This window comes from Gymnoscopelus braueri, assembly GCF_963280865.1.
Source record: "Gymnoscopelus braueri genome assembly, chromosome: 21".
Taxonomy (NCBI): domain Eukaryota; kingdom Metazoa; phylum Chordata; class Actinopteri; order Myctophiformes; family Myctophidae; genus Gymnoscopelus; species Gymnoscopelus braueri.
The window spans coordinates 7135145-7154922 of NC_137623.1; the positions used below are offsets into that span (position 1 = coordinate 7135145).

At 40.3% G+C, this 19778-nt stretch overlaps 1 protein-coding gene across 1 annotated transcript in view; it reads right to left on the reverse strand.

Annotated features, from left to right (window-relative positions):
- The window catches only part of LOC308077432 (myosin-IIIa-like), a gene marked incomplete at both ends in the record, with an annotated part of 52233 nt that extends 33246 nt beyond the window's left edge, over positions 1-18987 (reverse strand). Inside the window, 2 exons of the mRNA XM_080418119.1 lie at positions 13264-13398; positions 18820-18987. Of these exons, the coding sequence (XP_080274245.1) occupies positions 13264-13398; positions 18820-18987 (303 nt within the window). The remainder of the gene's footprint in view (positions 1-13263; positions 13399-18819) is intronic.
- Positions 18988-19778: the final 791 nt, after the last annotated feature.

Sequence of the window (19778 nt, forward strand, 5' to 3'; positions counted from 1 at the left end):
AATGCACTAGACTAGAGGCTAGATCATGGGGTCTTCAAAAGGGGGTCCGGGACCCTAGGGGGTCCTCAGAGTTACTACAGGGTGACCGCCAAATCTTTTTTTTCTTTTAAGTTTTCCACTTGAACCCTATTCTGGGGGAACATTTGCCAAAAATGACAGATCTACAAGCTCACAACGTATCGTGCTGCAACACGTGAGCATGTAGATCGGCAATTTTTTTAAGAAGAAATTTGATGTGGAGGTGGAAAAACTGCAGAACAAGTAAGTACAGAGTCAAAGGTCAAGTTTACTAAGTATTGAAGTGGATAAATATCTGAAAATACATATTAACAAAAAAATACATTGATGACAGTGCTGTCAAACAAGTCTATGAAGCTATCTGTGAAATCAATGAAAAAGTTTAATCTGCAACACAATTGTATACAATATGTGGTGCGGGGGTCCCTGCTTCATGTTTCTCTCAGCTAAGGGGTCCTTGACCTGAAATAAACCCTGGTTTAGACCAACATCTAACATCTCTAAGTACTTGTAGGTTTCTCCATGATGAGTCATCATAATTTATTTGATGGCATCGCACTCCTAAAAATATTTAAATCATCCTATTAAAAGGCGTAATGAGGCCAGAATGGCTATAGATCGTAAGTAAGATGTATCTACTGTCAACCACACTGTGTGGTTCACTAAGAACTAATCCCTGTAAGAAGAGGAAGAAATTGTTTTGCACCAAGTAGACCTACGGACATTTATCTTAACCCATTAAGGCCGGGAACGCACCGTCGTCATTTTAAGTTTTCCTTGGCTATTCAAAAATAGCAGATCTACAAGCTCATTTTGAAAAATCGTGAAAATATGTGCAAATCTTTGAATATATATATATTTTTAAAGCGAACTCCAATCTTTGCTTATGGGGATTCTACAAATGTCTTCTAAATCCAACTTTTTTTTTTTTTTTTTTTACGTATGTTGCTATAATATCAGTGGTTCTTAAACTTTTATCATGTCAAGGACCCCCAAAGTGATATGTATTTGGCCGCGGACCCCTCCATCTCAAAATATCTTGTTCCAGGGACCCCCACCAGAAGCAAAGATTTGAGTTAAAATGTTGTTTAAAAAAAATATATGTACTCAAAGATTTGCACCAATTTTAATTTTTTTTTCTTAAAAAAATAGCAGATCTACAAGCTCATAGCCGCGCTATGAGCTTGTAGATCTGCTATTTTTGAAAAGCCAAAGAAATCTTAAAATGCTTTCCTGGTCTTAATGGCTTAAAGCAAGTACTTATCACTTCATATTACCTTGATAGATATACCACCCACGGTTTGACATTTTGTTACTGTCAGTTTGCAGATGAGACATCAGCGTAATGAGAGATAAAGATGTGACTTAGACCCCAGACATGCCTTAGTGACATCAGCCCATCTGTCTCTACCTTCTTCTATCAAAGAAAATCTTTGGTGAGCAGCAATATGTCAAAACATATAAAGTGATGCAATATAGAAACCATGGGAAAAGAGCGCTGACTTATATAACAAGTGCCTTCTGACTTCAGAACAGATTAGAGAAATCTGAGCAAATTATAGCTTTAGGAAGAACTAGTTAGATGACGGAACTTTTTTTATGCAAGGACCCCCAAAGCAACTGAGTCACAGTCATTGATATAAAGTCGTGTTGCTGTCGACCAGAAACCTCTTCTCTCCGTGGTTGTCTATGCTGTGGGTAGTGTAGCTTTGATTTGATTGTGTTATTTATTACTGTACTGTCTTCCTGTATGATTTTAGTTGTAATGTAAGACCAAGGACCACAATGAAAATAAGACTTTCTTGTGTTTGTATCCTTGACGTTTCTCCGATGAACATGAACATGATTGATGTGTTTTCCCTCACGTCTAACACAATCAAATCAAATCTCCATGTTTTAACTTTTTTGTAATTTTTCATAAATTAACGCCCTACTTGATCATAGTGTCACAAAAAAAGTCAAAAATAGCAGATCTACAAGCTCTAAACGGGGCGCGGGTTGAGCTTGTAGATCTGCTGTTTTTGATATGTTTGAATTTGAATCCTGAAAAGTAACAGTTTTGGTCATAATGAGGCGACGATAACAGCAACAAACTCTCATGTCAGGAGAGCTATACTCCAGGGGTTGTCACTGCTTTGTCAATGGAATACTAAAAATGAGCAACGCTGACTGAACACAGCAGAATATCTCCCACAACAAATGAGGTCTGGTTGGTTGGTGCTTGATTAGTGATGTACTGGACATGAAAGCAAGAGATCAAAGATGCTTAACAGGATGTGGATGAAACGAACGGAAAGATGCAACAAATTCACACAAACACAAAAGCATCAAAAATAGCAGATCCACAAGCTCGAAAAGCGGCTCGAAAAGCGGCGCGAAAAGCGGCGCGAAGCGACGCGTTTAGTGCTTGTGGATCTGCTATTTTTGAATTTGAATCTTGAAAATGAACAGTTTTGGCTGCATTTGTCCGAAGAAAATGCCTAAAAAGCAGACAATTTTACACAGAGTGACTTACATTGTGTAACAGTGCATTCTGAAGATTAATTACTATGAAAGTGTGCTTCTTGGAGCGGCAGGGTCTCCGCCAGGCCGGGTTGCCTACCCAGGGCCCAATAGAATCTAATCTGTTAAAGGGATACTTCACTTTAGGGCCGGGGACACATTTTAAAAAAATATTAAAAATAAATGAAAAAAGTTATGGAAAATTCATGGCCCCCTCACGCATTAGAGTGTCCTACTAATGTGTGAGGGGGCCATGAATTTTCCATAACTTTTTTCATTTATTTTTAATATTTTTTTTAAATGTGTCCCCGGCCCGAAAGTGAAGTATCCCTTTAAGTCTTGAACACCAGACAAAAGTGTGTTTTGAAGGAAAACAAACTGTGTGTAAAAGATTGGCACAAATGGCCAGAGTTATGGGGAAGTTGCGTCATGATCCAAGGAATCTAGGGAGAAAAGAATTGTGATTGTACGACCTACGGTTCAAGAGTTATCGGCCAAAGCGTGAAGCGCCCTGTTATAGCGCCACCATGAGGCCAATTGGAAATAAATGTGGGGCAGAGGTTCTTCTTTGGGCCTACTGGTGAAGTGTGCGTGCAGAGTTTCATGGCGATCAATCAAACCGGTGTCGGTGATTCACAGCTTATCTTCGGCCTTGGAGCGGAGATAATAAATACAGGCTGAACAGGTAGAATGTAAAACGATAGCCGGGTGATTCCAGGACAGACAGAGGCCCTGAGTGGAAGTGTGTCAGCCGCCATTTGTCGAAAATGGTCAATAAAGCGGACACCCTTACACAAGAGTCACTTACAGTCTGTGTTTAGTGCATTCTGCACCATCTGTTCTTTGCTTTATCACTAATACCTTCTTCTGGAACATTTAATTTAACCCATTCAATCCGGGAACGCATCTGTGTCATTTTTTGATTTCTTAGGCTATTCAAAAAATAGCAGATCTACAAGCTCTCATAGCGTGGCACTGGGTGCCACGCTATGAGCTTGTAGATCTGCAATTTTTTTAAAATAGTGAACATTTGTGCAAATGTTTGAATATGTATATTTTTTAAGCCAACATTTTTAACTCTGTTAGAACTTCTGGGGGTCCCTGGAACTAAATATTTTGAAATGGGGGTCCACGGCCAAATACATATAATTTTGGGTGGTCCTTGACATAAAAAAAAAAAATGTTTAGAAGACATTTGTAGAATCCCTAGAAGCAAAGATTTGAGTTAAAAATGTTTGCTTTAAAAAATATGTATATTCAAAGCTTTGCCAAAAAAAATCTAGATATTTCCAAAAAATTGCAGATCTACAAGCTCATAGCGTGGCACTCGGTGCCGCGCTATGAGCTTGTAGATCTGCTATTTTTGAATAGCCAAATAAATCTTAAAATGACAGAGATGCGTTCCCGGCTTTAATGGGTTAAGTAGTACATGACACTGCTGAGCCAATGTTGCGTGTGTGTGTGTGTGTGTGTGTGTGTGTGTGTGTGTGTGTGTGTGTGTGTGTGTGTGTGTGTGTGTGTGTGTGTGTTTTGTGTCAGCACGCAACCTGGATGCTCTCTAGGCGAAAGCGCTAACTTTTGTTACCGTGACCTTATCGTTTACACGGGCACAATAGCTGAGGTGTCGGCTTTCACGCACCGTTTATTGAAAAGTCCTAACAAACAATACCATTTTAGAGCTCATTATCAATTCATGACTGCAGAGTCCAGAGAACAAGGCTCAGGGTACGGACGGGACGGGGGTAAATTCAGGTAACAGGCATAAGCTGGTTAATTTTTTCACGACGCATTTGGCATCAAACTCTAGCAAACAGAGATCAGGAGGAAAAGAGCAGGAACAAAATTAATTTGTGGATGAATGGGATACATGTTGTTTACGTACAAGTTTATCCAATAAGTGTGAAATACCATGGTTCTGTCTGAATGAATGATTAGACTGCAGTTGGTTTGTGCATGTCATTTGGCCATGTTTATCTATATAACATGGATATAAATGATCCTATGCATGCAGGCGGGGTTGTTTTGTTGTCATGTGTTTATTCCAGTTACAACCAATGTGATTTGCAACAGGAATCTGCAGTAGAATAGTGTTTTTGCTGTTTTAAATGGGTTACGGTTAGCATGGTGGTATAGTGTTCACTTTAAGGGCTAGGATAGAGTTAAGGTTTGGCTGAACAACACATTCCTTTATTATTCAAGAGACCATGCTAATACAACCTGCTGAACACAGACTAATGCCTTTTCAATTTGCCACTAATACACAGGGCTAGGCTTTTAAAATCCCCCACAGCGGATCACAATGGGAACACAGGTTTCTTTAAAACATGCTTTTAAAAAGTGGTTGGAAACAGCAGATGAAAGCTCCACTCATCTCCTGCCCACATCTGCCATCCTAAGAGGGGGGTGCACAGTGTTGCCAGGTCTGCTTATTATAAGCGACTTTAGGCTTGTTTTTTTTCTGTGAAGTTGCTTGTAAATATTAGTACAGTAGTTGTGGATTAGGGTTTTTTTGGGCTTGTTTCTAAAGTGCTTATTTGGGCTTGCTTCCTAAACCAGTGGTTCTCAAACATTTTCATGTCAAGGACCCGCAGATTAATATGCATTTATCTGAAATATGTTTTACCAGTGACCCCTGCCATACAAGATTTGTGTATGCTATTTAAAATCCACATTTTTAAAGAAATTCTTCAAGATTTTTTGGGGGAAAATAGCAGATCTACAAGCTCACAACGCGTTGCATCGCGAGGCGCTGTGAGCTTGTAGATCTGCTATTTTCAAATATCCGATGCATATAGGTTTTAAGTCCTCAAATGGCCTATATTACAGTCGCTTCTTTTGGGCTTTGTTTCCATCGACCTGGTTTGCTTATTTCCCTCACCAAAATCTGGCAACCCTGGTAGAGCTGCCACAAGCACCAGTACTGTACCACCAAAGTGGGGGAAATAATGTGTGTGAATTGGGCTCCTGATGATGAGAGGGGCCGGCTGTCTGTGTGCTGCAGAGAGAGAGAGGGGGTGAGGGGGGGGGGCTCTCTTCTCAGCTGAAACGTGGAAAATTACAGTTGAGAGGACGGAGGGACGGTAACCATGGTGAGTGACCCCCCCCCACCCACCCCCCCCATGCTTTCCTGTCACTGTGCTTTTAAAAGCCCCCCCCCCTTGTGCTCCCATTGTCACACACCGAAAGACACACACTTATGGCCCTATACTGTACACAGTATGTACCCCCCCACACACACACGGATCGATGTATGTATGGTAAATGGTGAATTTATATAACGCCTTTATCCAAGGCGCTTTACATAGATTGTGCATTACATTCACACACCGATGGCGGAGGAAACCATGCAAGGCACCAACCTGCTCATCGGGAGCAGATAGGGGTTCAGTGTCTTGCTCAAGGACACTTTGACACCAACTCTGGGGGAGCCCGGGATCGAACTGGGAACCTTCAGGTTCCCAAGCGGCCGCTCTACTTCCTGAGACACAGACAGACACACACACACACACACACACACACACACACACACACACACACACACACACACACACACACACACACACACACACACACACACACACACACACACACACACACACACACACACACACACACACACACACACACACACACACACACACACACACACACACACACAGCCTAAGAAGTGATTTCAGCCACAGGATTAGTGCTGCAGATTTGATGGTGTGTGTGTTGCTGTGAGGTTTCAGTTTGCATGGAGGTGAAGTTTGCATACAGTATGGAGGATATTCAAATCTGTGTGGAAATGAGGAGTAAGCAAAGCACTGAGACTCTGGCTGAACCAGCTTTGCTTTTGAAACTCAGTGTGTGTGATTGCCAACATACACGTCAAGGTATCAAAGCCACAAGGCACAACACAAGGCTGTGCCTTGTGTTGTGCCTTGGCTTATTTGATGTTTGTTGCTTGCATTTGAGTTTTTAATGTTGTTTATTTTAACGTTGATACGGTAGCGTGTGCCTGTGCCTGTGTGTGTGCGTGTGCGTGTGCGTGTGTGTGTGTGAGGAGGGAATTCAGTCAAAGAAAGATTAAACAAGAAAAGTGTCTCCGCCAGGCCAGGTTGCCTACCCAGGGCCCGCAAAACTTTGGAACGCAGTCATAGCCAATTGGAATGGAATCTGAAATATCTGACTGGTGACAAAAGTGTGTTTTGAAGAAAACACACTGTGTGGAAAAGATTGGCACAAATGGCCAGAGATATGGGGAGTTGCTTCGTGATCCAAGGAATCCAGGGAGAAAATAAGTTTTATTGTACGACCTACGGTTCAACAGTTATTGGCCAAAAACGTGAAGTGCCCTGTCATAGCACCACCATGAGGCCAATTAGAAAAACAATGTGGGGCAGAGGTTCTACTTTGGGCCTACTGGTGAAGTGTGCGTGCAAAGTTTCACGGCGATCAATCAAAACGGTGCCGTAGAGTCACAGCTATAATCTCCGGCCTTCGAGCTGTCCGGCCGAGCGAAGAGACAATAAATAAAAGCTACAAAGGCACAATGTAAAATGATAGCCAGGTGATTCCAGGACAGAGAACCCGAGCGGGAAGGGCTTACAAACAACATTTAGCCTCACCTACTACCCCTGCAGATGGTCTGATTACAGTGGTGTAAAGTAACTAAATTTACTTAAGTACCGTACTTACAAGTACACTTTTGAGGTATTTTTTACTTTACTGGAGTATGTCCAATGTTCAATAGTTTTTCTTCTACTCCACTACATCTCAGAGACAAACTTTGTACTTTTTACTCCACTATAATTATTTGAAAACTTACAAAGTTACTAGTTACTTTGTAGATTTTGATTATTATTACAGAACATGCATTAGCCACTTATGCTTTATATACTTTGGCTATTTGAAAATAGCCGATCTAGAAGCTCACAACGTGTCGCGATGCGACGCATTGTGAGCTTGTAGATCTGCTATTTTTAACTAATTTGTATACATTTGGAAACTTGTGTAATGGGACATTCTGCGAAATTACTTTCAGTACTTAAGTATATTTTAATGTGAATACTTTTGTATACCGTTACTCAAGTACATTTTCAATACAGGACTTTTACTTGCAATAGAGCATTTCTACATTGCGGTATCGATACTTTTACTTAAGTACAAACATGTGACTTCTTCTTCCACTACTGTCTGATTATTCTGCGTCTTAGAGATTCAAAGGCTGGAGATCCAAGCCAAGTAGTTATAGGACCCTTAGCAGAGGTCAGTGAGGTGGCCGGTGATGAAAGAGCACAGAAACAGTAGCCTGAGAGGTGAAAAGCACCTGATGCCGGCGCCGCGGTGCCCACTGAGCTTGGATTACAGAAAAATATGTGTGCCCTGTCCAAGCGTCCGCTCCAGTAGACTGCCTAGTAATGGAAACGGGGCAGGAACAGGACAACGTGCAACACAGAAGCCTTATAGCTTTTAACACATTAAGACCTGAGACCGATTCTACAAAATGTCTTCTTAAATCCTAACAGTTTTCTGAAAAACGTATGTTGCTATATCAGTGGTTCCCCAACCTTTTTCATGTCAAGGACCCCCAAAATTATATTTATTTGGCCGCAGACCCCCATCTGAAAATATTTTGTTCCAGGGACCTCCCAGAAGCAAAGATTTGAGTTATAAATGTTCGCTTTAAAAGACTATAAATATATTAATTTGCACACGATTTAAAAAAAATAGCAGATCTACAAGCTCATAGCGCGGCACTCGGTGCCGCGCTATGAGCTTGTATATCTGCTATTTTTGAATAGCTAAAGTGTAAAATAATGCACAACATGATATGTATATGGCTGCGGACCCCCATCTGAAAGTATTTTGTTCCAGGGACCCCCCAGAAGCAAAGATTTGAGTTAAAAATGTTCGCTTTAAAAATATATATTCAAAGATTTGCACAAAATGGCCCGGACCGCTGGCGTAGCGGTACGGGCACCTAGGCTCCAAAGCAGGCTGACAGCGCGTTGCGGGTTCGAGTCCCGATCCTGACGGCCTTTGCTGCGTGTCACTCTCTCTCCCCATTTCCTGTCAACCTATTGTCCTGTCAATAAAGGCATAAAAGCGAAAAAAATGTATCTTAAAAAAATATATAAAAAAAAATATTTGCGCAAATATTCATGATTTTTTTTAAATAGCAGATCTACAAGCTCAAAGCGGGGCACTAAAATGACACAGATGTTTTCCCGGTTTCAATGGGTTAAGAATCCATTCAGATCCTTCCTTGAGACAAGAGAGTTGGGTTTCAGACATGCATAATGCACTGATGCCCCAAATAAATATAATGGGCATGTTGGATTATAACGATCTATGTTTATGTAGGCACTAGGCAGGCATTGAAGTGTTTCCCCAGTCAGCATGTGGACACTGCACACCCAGATATACTGTGTCTGTGTACTGGAATGTAGCCATACATCTAATTCACCCGTTTCCTAGGCTGTGTGTTTTCCACTTTCATTGGATCTAATCGACAGGAAGTGGAAAACACACAGCCTAGGAAACAGGTGAATAGGCCTGCAGAACACATACACTGCAGCCAGTGTTGATTTCGTCGACTAAGACGATGACGAAAAACTGTTGGTCGATTACCTTTTTTCACTGACAAAAACGAAATAAAAACTAAGCTATGATGACTAAAACTAAGACTAAATATATTGACAATAATATAAAAACTAGACTAAAATGTTAGGGAGGGACAAGTGGAGAAGAGATCCAGTAGGACTAAAAGACAATTAATTTTATGTTTGGTTGCGCTCAGGTGTTGCACGCAAATAGCAGATCTACAAGCTACAAGTTTGTAGATCGTTGGCTTGTTCATTGTATAATTAAAGTCAAATGTTCTTTTCACACATTATTATTATACTGTACTTTTTCTTAATCAAAAATGTATGTGTTTATTTAAAATGCTGTGTTTGCTTCTAAATTATATGTTATAAAATACACACTTTAATGAAATCAATCTCTCCTTTTCTTCTTTTTCAAATAGATTTTAAGATGTTGCATCATGCACTGCCCCCTGGCCCGGCTTTGACTTGTTCCGCCACTGACAAATCAGTGAGTCATACCTACTGCACAGAACGGAACACTGTTCAGAACACATCAGTGAGTCTGTAGCCCCGTTTGAAACCTCTCTCTCCACGATAGCACAGAGATGAGGTTCCACTGCGTCGCCGCTGGCTACAGTGAGTCATCATACTGCACACAGCATGGAACACTGTGCAGAACACCTACACAGCGTTTACACCACAAGTTTTGCCTTCATCAGGACAAAAACCCATGAAACTTATGGTGAAAATGTTGTCTTTGTGTTTCACAGAGTATAAATGTGGTGGAGCAGCAAAGCTATTGTGTGGGATTTGTTTCTGTCCTCTTTGCCGTGTCAGACCTCACAAACACTTTCCTCTTGGCCGGTTGACCTCCATTACACACTTGCCTTATACTTGACATTTAAAAAAAGGGCTTCAGCAGGAAATGAAATATGAAAGCCAGGCCTTTTGAGACACGAGGAAAGCAGCTGGTCTCTTTGAACTTTTTACATAAAATATCACAGTTTGACCTTGTCATTTGGTGGGGGGCCATGTCATTCTTGCTCACAGCGGTGGGTTCAAGGAAGTCAACGTTCAAAGTAGGATATTTTAATGCTGGTGCTATGTTCTTCCTACTGTCTTATTATTTAGCCGTAAGTCATGTTGACATAGTTATTGTTACGACCCAAGTGATTCTCTCATATGCATCATGTAATGTCACCTCGCTACCGGAATGAAATGCATGTGGGGGAAGATTTTGTTTCTTCCGGTTCCGTGTAATTCATTCATTGTTATTGTGACGCTCGCTGGCTTTGGTGTGGACCTACGCTCCTCTGCACCGGAGCGAGAGCGCACTGAAAATTGTGTGATTATTATCGCCATTCTGACAAGTAAAGAAGATAAAACGTGATATTCCTCCTGCACGTAGACACTAAATGTATACCCTTTGTTGACGTATCACAACAATATTTTAACCACAGAAGACATTCCTGTTCGCAGAAATAAATTGCTTCCGCTAAATCCTCTTGTCGTCGTCTCTCTCTAGGCCTACTCGTGACCAAAGCAACAAACGTCAAGGGAGCACAAACATGAGATTTTGGAGATTGCTCTGCACTCTGCCAGACCCAGAGTAAGCGGTGGCTAAACAAACAAACAATAATGGCCCAGAAAACCTGAAATCCCCACGCTGTCATTCTCAGCAGGACGCAGCGAAAGCCATTGACACCAGAGAGCTGCCTCCACTCCGACCCCCACCAACTGCATGATGCAAAGTGGCTTGCTACCAGTGGTGGAAAGTAACCAAGTACATTTACTTAAAGGTAGGGTAAGTGATATTTTTTGGTTAAAACAAAAAGTATTTTGTTAAAAGGTTAAAATACTATATTCTGATAGTAATCATTGCTATAGCGTGTTTGTTCAGTAACAGATGTCTCCCTGTCTCTCCAGCTCTTTAATAAACAGAAAATACATTTTTCGGTAGGTGTCAAAATCTCAGCCAATCAGGAGAAAGTACCCATTTTTAAGCTTAATTTGTATAGTGTTCCAGTTCCAATTTTGTCTGCTCATTTCTTAGTGTCATCACTTCCAATTTCACTTGTTTAATCTATATCCTGATTGAGTTCTCTATCCTGATTGGATAAAATTGGAAATGAAACTGAAACTGAAACGAAAATGCATTTTCTGTTTAATAAAGAGGTGGAGAGACGAGGAGACTCCTAATACTGAACAAACACTCTATAGCAATGAGTACTATCAGAATATAGAGCTATTTAACACTTATTTTAACCAAAGCAAATCACTTACCCTACCTTTAAGTACTGTACTTAAGTACAATTTTGAGGTATTTGTACTTCCAATACTTTTTTTTCTACTCCACTAGATCTAGAATTCAAATATTATACTTTTACCACTCCACTACATTTATTTCAAAACTTTAGCTACTAGTTACATTTATTAACCACTTCAGCCCTATATACATTTCGGCCATTTGAAAATAGCAGATCTACAATCGCGACGCATTGTGAGCTTGTAGATCTGCTATTTTCAAAAGATCGTTATACATTTGAAAACTTGAAATGGGACATTCTGCATAGTGAGTACTTTTACTTTTGGTACTTTAAGTACATTTTGATACCAATACTTTTGGATTTTTACTTGTAACAGAGTATTTCTATATTGCAGTATTGATACTTTTACTAAAGTAAAAAATGTGAGTACTTTTTCCACCACTGCTTGCTACCAACCAAACCCCAGAGGTGGCCTATAAGTGAAAAGGCCCAGAGACTGCCCTGTGGTGGCTTAAACGCTTACATAATCCTTTGGTCTTATTCGGTCAAGTCTGCACCTGGCTAGACGACATGCCTTGTGAGGTGCCACTGGGACTTAAGTCTGCATGCTACGGTTGTAATGTCTGCATGATATACTGTACTGTACTATGCCACAGCATGCAGGGAAATACAATAAGCAATTTATAAATGATGAACGCAAGATAGCAGCCTCACATGGATGTATATGCAAGATTATCAATGGGGAACTGTAAATGACATTGTGTGTTTACATGGCTGTCATGTTGGATACGGCACACTATCAACTAGATGTATATTGATATGAGCCAGGTGCTCTGAGCCTTTGATTAGACAGAGGTCTGTTATTGAGTTCAGCGGTCATTATTCAGAAATAACACACAGCTGAATTCAATGATTGACCAATCAGAAGAAAGCATTCAACCAAGCCGTGTAATAAGACAAATACATTTACTTTTACTGTGCTATACCTATTGAAAACAAATAATTCCAGGTGAGTTATCGGTTTGGCCATGCCCAATAAATTAGAACAGGGGTCTTCAACAGGGGGTCCGTGACCCCTAGGGGGTACTCAGAGTTACTACAGGGGGGCCATCAAATCTTGGTGTTTTTTCTTTTTTACATTAACCACTTAAACCCCTATTCTGAAGAGAACTTTAGCCAAAAATAGCAGATCTACAAGCTCACAACGCCTCGCGCTGCGAGGCGTTGTGAGCTTGTAGATCGGCTATTTTTGGCAAAGAGGTTTGGTGTAGAGGGAAAAAAGAGCAGACCAAGTAAAAATAAATAAATAAAATCTGAAACACAACTTTATACAATACAGAGGGGGTCCCTGCTTCGTCTCTCTCTCAGCTAGGGGGTCCTTGGCCTGAAAACGTTGAAGACCCCTGAATTAGAAACAAGCCACGTTTGAATTCCTATAAGTGTAGCCTAAGTATGTATACATCTTTATAGAAAAAAACCTTCCACACATTGCAGTGGTAACTGTGACGTAAAAGTCACAATACCCCTGAGGATGGTCTTCGCACTGTTTGCAGTCAGCATGAGTGGTTTGATACTCAGTTATACTGCCCTGCCAAGGTAAAGTGCAGTAACTACGAAAAGAAAAATCACTGAAAAATGGGTTTAAAAGTGATTCAACTGGCCAGCCAAATGAGATATCGGCATATAAGTGATATTACACTAATTTTACATCTGTTCTTGAGGTAATTGTTTATCCCCCAAAATCACAAAGGCTAATTTGACCTTTGGGATACACAAATAAGTTGGTGTGTCCAAAAACGTAGTTACTGCACTTTACCTTGGCAGGGCAGTATACTTCTTACCTTTTGCGTCATCTGCACATATTAGAATCATAGTTAAAAACTACAGCTACGGTGTTTCCTTACCTCCAGGGCAAGCCACAGCTGGTCTCCACATTTCACGTCCTTCTTGTAGTACATTCCATAGAACTTGACCACGTTGGTGTGGTCAGAGAGAGCCTTGAGGATGTTGTACTCTGCTTCAATCTCCTCATCAATGTCCTGCAAAAAAAAAAGGACAATATTGGCAATTAACGTTGAACACCAGCACTTATTTCCCTTCTACTAAATGTATATATCGTCTATGTCAGGCGGAAACCTCATGTCCAAAACGTACTTTTCAGGATTCAAATTCAAAAATAGCAAAGGTAGCAGATCTACAAGTTCAAAACGAGTCGCTTCGCATCGCGTTTCTAGCTTGTAGATCTGCTACTTTTGATGCCTTTGTGTGGCGCTGTATGATCGAGTAGGGCGTTCATTTACGAGAAAACGCAACAAGTTAGAATATGGAGATGATAGGTTTCTGCCCGACAACAACAATCGAGTGCTGTGCTATGAGCTCGTAGATCTGCTATTTTTGCAAATCGTTGAATTTATATATTTCATAAAGCGAACATTTGTAACTCAAATCTTTGCGTCTGAGGGGTCCCTGGAACAACATATTTTGAGATGGGGCTCCGCGGCCAAATACAAATTATTTGACATGGAAAAGTTGGAGCACCACTGACATAGCAACATACTGCTAGGATTTAGATTTTTTTTTGTTGAATATAATATATTCAAAGATTTTCACACATTTTCACGATTTTTCCACGCTATGAGCTTACTTACTACTTTTGAATAGCCAAAGAAATCTCAAGTGACAGAGATACGTTCACGGATTGAATGGGTTAACTGGACTGGGGGGGGAGTGCACATCAAATCCTGAACCTATGAACCTATGAGGGAATATAGGGCTGATGGAACATACAGGGCTGAGGGAACATAGACACGATATTAGAACTCCATTACTAATAGTGTCATCTTAATAGTAAATATATGGGGTTAATAGACTGAAGCAAGGCATAGAGAGACGCAAAGCTTTACCAAAAAACTTTTGTTATCGATTCAGAGTTATCGATTGTTATTGAGTCAGACCTATTAAAAATGATTTCACGCCAACATTTTATGCAGTCAAGCATACAGCTATAGTTTATTAAAATGACGCATTTTATTATTATTTTATTACAAAAACGGACAAAAAATAACAATTTGCATGCCGAACAGGTTACTCTGTGTTCAACAACATTTCCTGAGGGTTCCGGTCGGTGGGCAACTACTTCTTCTTCTTCTTCTTTTAGGTTTCCGGCAGGCTGTACACTATCGCGTGTAATGCTGCCCTCCACAGGCGAGGGGTTTTACTGTTTTACCCTACACTTTAGAATACAGATCAGTAGAGTGGAGAAACCACAGGACTGGCTTTTCCAATTTTCTGGGAATTCACCTCTGGTGTAAAAATAAAGTCTTTAAGGAGAAGACTTTAAGCCCCTGGTCTGCCAGTTCCTCAAGCATCTGCCGTCTCTCATTACTGTGCTTCTCACATGAGAACAAGACATGTTGTACTGTCTCCAGCTGTCCACACTAACAAAGCCCGTCTGGGTGTTTGCCTATGGTTTTTAAGCAACTAGCTAGCCCACAGTGTCCCAGTCTCAGCCTGGTTATTACAATAGAGTACAGAAGTCCTGACGTCACTCGTCCATCCCCTGGGTCGTAAAGTAATTTCTCTATGGAGAATAACATTGGGTCATCATAGAATCTTCATAGAATCGTCTCATATAAGAATTGTGGTCTAAACTGTCTCTGCGATATTGTCAAGGAGGAGGTTCTGTATCGTTTATGATAGTCAGTCACTTATATTTGATACAGTCTGTTTCTGGCGAATATTTAACTAATTCAGCAGAAGTAACATTAGCGTTTTCTCACCGTCAGTTGATGCTTCATCCATAAGAGTAAAACCGCCGGGGGCATTTGTTTATTTTTGGAACACAGTTCTTATTTGACGCGATATTAAAGAGGGGGGGGGGGAGAACCGCGACCCGGGTAGGATGTGTAAATTACGTCAGACTTCGGTGCTCCATGTCATCCCTTCTCCCAGAGCTCATTGCACACCTCTTTTTTTTAACAGACGGCTGTACCGAAAAATACAGCCTCCCCCTTTCCTCCTCTGTCTACTCTTTTTGCCACTGGATCCCTATAGCTGTTCTCTGCACAAGCTAAAGCTCTCACATTTTCCTAGCTGGACCTTCATGTCTATGGTTTCTTTTTTTAGAGCTTTCTTGGCCACGCCGTCAGATATTTCATTCCCCTTGACCCCAGAGTGCCCCGGTACCCACAGAAAAACAACCTGGCTGCCCACTCGCTCTACCCTATACATACCACACATAACCTCCCAGATCAAATCAGATCGTGCCTTTGATTCCCCACCTCTCAGAGCCACCAGAGCAGCCGCAGAATCTGAACAAATCAAACGTTTTTGCCGGTTGGACCTCCTCTATCCACCACACGGCCCATACAATTGCCAATAGTTCAGCTGCAAAGACTGACATGTCATCGGTTATCCGGATACTCTGCTGGATCTGACGCCCCTCCACATACATTCCAAACCCAGTTTTCCCAGAGACTGGGTCCTTAGAGCCGTCAGTGTATATATCTCCACTGTGGGCAACTACGCTGTACAGGATCAGGTGTTGCCAGACTTTGTGAGAAAAATAAGCTACCAGGTCTATGAAAAAAATCACACCCAGTGTGAGTAAGCAGTGCCCACTCTGTTTGATGAGTGTGATTAAGTATTTTTACAATTTTTTTCAACTTTTAAGTATTTTTACTCATTTTGAGTACTTTTAAGTATTTGTACTCAATATAAGTAGCCTTAAGTATTTTTACTCAAGGTATTTACTTTTAAATATTTGTACTCTATTTACTTTTAATAATTGTTACTCACATTGCAGATCGGTCGTTTTAGTGTGTGTGTGTGTGTGTGTGTGTGTGTGTGTGTGTGTGTGTGTGTGTGTGTGTGTGTGTGTGTGTGTGTGTGTGTGGGTGTGTGTACACGTGCGCACCAGCCTGTGTGTGTGTGCATGTCTTTAAGTGGCGCATGTGTTGCACTGTGTCCTGTTTGTGCTGCAGCTGCTTATGCCGTGCTCGGACGGACGGACGGACGGACGGACACGCAAACACACACGGTCAAATGTAGAGCGGCTGGCACCGCTAAAAACCCACAACCACCAATATTTACAAGCGACATTGGGGAAAAACAAGCCCAAAGTCGCTGACCCAAAGCAGACTTGGCAATACTGTACCGGATGCATTTGAAGGAAAAAAAAAGTGATCCCTCAATAAGACAAATAAAGAAATAGATAACAAAGAATATATATATTTATATATATATATATATATATATATATATATATATATATAGATGTTGTTCTTTACGAACATTGGTATACAGATAATTAATGTTTCGGTAATGAAAAAGTAACAACTCTCCCAAAGACTGATGAGACTATTATTAAGACAGAGGATGTGTTTAGTACAGTAGATGAAAATGGCTCCTCGTTAGAGGTGTTCAATAAGCCATGTAGTTCAACGTACCATGGAGAGACAAGACATCTCCCTTCAGTACTTACTGTAGGAGGCTGTTACAGTACAACATGAATAATTATGTTCAACTTGTCATCTGTTTTTGGAGATTCTCAGGTGAAGGAATGTAAGAAAACAAAGTCTCAGATTTTTCCCTTGTCCCTCTGTTTTCGGCTTACTGCATCATTATTTTATCATGCCCTCGTATTAGAAATTATAATATAAGTAAGTAGTAAGTAAGTAGGTTGGTAAGGCCTATCTGAATGAGATCTGTTATAGAAAACAACTCAAAATCTAATGATTGAAAAATGATCTAAAATGTTTAACTCCTGGTTAAAATCGGTAGCAAAAGTGAATCAGTTATGGGTGAACGGTCTCTCACAATACATATGAACCTGACCTGAAAGAAATTAAAGAATTAAATTAGTAAAAAGCTTAGAGTAGGCTATATATCTGCTGGATATCACAGGCCTTTCAGTGAAAGTCCAGTTTTGCTTCAAACTTGAAAAACGTAATTAATAGATTACTCTAACAGACCTCTAGACATTACATAGACCTCTTAACACCGAAACTGGTAATGGAGTCCAAACTAAGCTATCACACTACTGCCTCGCTGGGAATATTGATTACGGCTCATTTGTTAGCACTAACGGTGGTGGAAAGTAGCTACTGTAAGTACCTTTACTTTAATGGAGTATTTCCATACTTTTACTTCTACTCCACTACATCTCAGCAACAAATATTGTACTTTTACTCCTTTACAGTAATTTGAAAACTTTACTAGCTATTACAAAACATAAATTAACCACTCCACCCCTATATATACTTTGGCTATTTGAAAATAGCCAATCTAGTTCAAAATGTGTCAATTTGCAACGTGTTGTGAGCTTGTAGATCTGCTATTTAAAAAAAATATATATATCCATTTTGAAAGTGTGTAAAAATGTAAAATGTAAAAATGAGTACTTTTAGGTAAAATGTGTACTTTTAGTATATGTTGATGCCAATACTTTTGTACTTTTACTCAAGTCAATTTTGAATACCAGACTTTTACTTGTAACTGAGTATTTCTACATTGTGATATTGATACTTTTACTTAAGTAAAACATGTGAGTACTTCTTCCATCACTGATTACAGGTAATTTGTTAGCGCTAACTTGCTATTATAATTACACATAGTGGAAGTGAAGATTATATGGGGAATGTCCAGAATACAGAGTGAAAGAGATAAGCATGTTAAGAGAGCTTATCCTTCCTAAGCATGTAACTGGTACTATGAACTGATCTACTGAGTCAGTCACTAAGCCAGTAAAGCTAGTAAACATCATAACAGTTAAGAAAACATTGTTTATGCTTTGGTCATACCGCACATTTCAGTAGAAAAAGCTGTGGTGAGGTGCTGACTATACTGGAAACAAACTTTGAAAAGAAGAAAAAGGTGTCTCGCACACTGGCTCCATATGAAGTTCTTAAAGGAATGTTGCCCCTTTTACAGTAGCACAGCAAAAATATTTTTTAAAGCAACCACAATATGAAACCAAAATCGTGTCATCAAAGTATTGGTTTAAGAAAGCGACGACAGCAAAAAAAAAACTTTTAACCAACGAAAATCGCTTACCCTACCTTTAACAGGTGTATGCTTATTATCAAGTGGTGGAAAAAGTACTGACATCTTTTACTTTAAAAGTATCAATACCACAATGAAGCCACATCATGTAGCAGTATAGTTTTGGGACCATAGACAATATAAAAGAGATTGACAAAGTCACGCCCCCAGACTCCTACAGACCGTAAAAGAAGCCTATTTTTCAGCGATTTCAAATCCGCCATCTTTAATATATATACAAAAAAGCAACCGGAAATCAATCGCTAAATGAATGCTATTGGTTGGGTAGCTTGTCAATCTGACACCAGCAGGGGTAAAACAGCGAGACTACAGACCATTCATATGAACTGTCACTTCCTACATAGACTCAATTTCAAAGCAGGAAGCTGGGCCCTTGTTCGGGACATATATAAACTCACGTGGACGGGGTCCAGTATCTTGACGGCCGCCTTGCTTCCATCGGCCTTGTTGAGGACCTTGTAGACCTTGCCGTAGGTTCCCTTCCCGATGGTCTCGATGATCTCCCAGGCGTCCGTGGGGTCAGGGAAACTGTCGAACACGAGGGACTTCCCTGATTGAGGAAACATCTTCTGGAGAGATCTCCTGTTAAGAAGCAAATAAACGCAAAGTTGACCCATTTAGACCGGGGAAAGAATCAGTGTCATTTTTTTGATTTCTTTGGCTATTCAAAAATAGCAGATCTACAAAGCTCGTGGTGCCGCGCTATGAGCTTGTAGATCTGCTATTTTTTGGAAAATCTTGAGAATTGCTCAAACTTTTTCATGTCAAGGACCCCCAAAATTATATGCCGCGGACCTCCATCACAAAGTATTAAGTTCCAGGGACCCCCAGAAGAAAATATTTGAGTTACAAATGTTCGTCTTTAAAAAGATATATATTCAATGATTTGCACACATTTTCACGATAAAAAAAAAAAATAGCAGATCTACAAGCTCATAGCGCGGCACTCGCGCTATGAGCTTGTAGATCTGCTATTTTTGTAAAGCCAAAAAAGTATAAAATATGGATTAAGTGGCTACACAGATGTTCTCGGTTTGAATGGGTTCAAATGAATGAATGGGACGAAGTGGCAGCGAGAACGGAGCGTTTGGTCATGGACTCAGTGGTGGAAAAAGTACTCAATAGTGTTGTACAAAAGTAAAACTATCAATACCATCATGTAGAAATACTGTTTAAAGTAAAAGTACAGTATCCAAAATCTGCAAAGTAACTAGTAACTAAAGTTTTGTAACTAAAATGTAGTGGAGTAAGAAGTACAATATGTGTCTCTGAGATGCAGTGGAGTAGAAGTATAAAGTGTTGAAAATTGGAAATACTCAAGTAAAGGAAACATTTTTCCACAGTACAATACAGTACA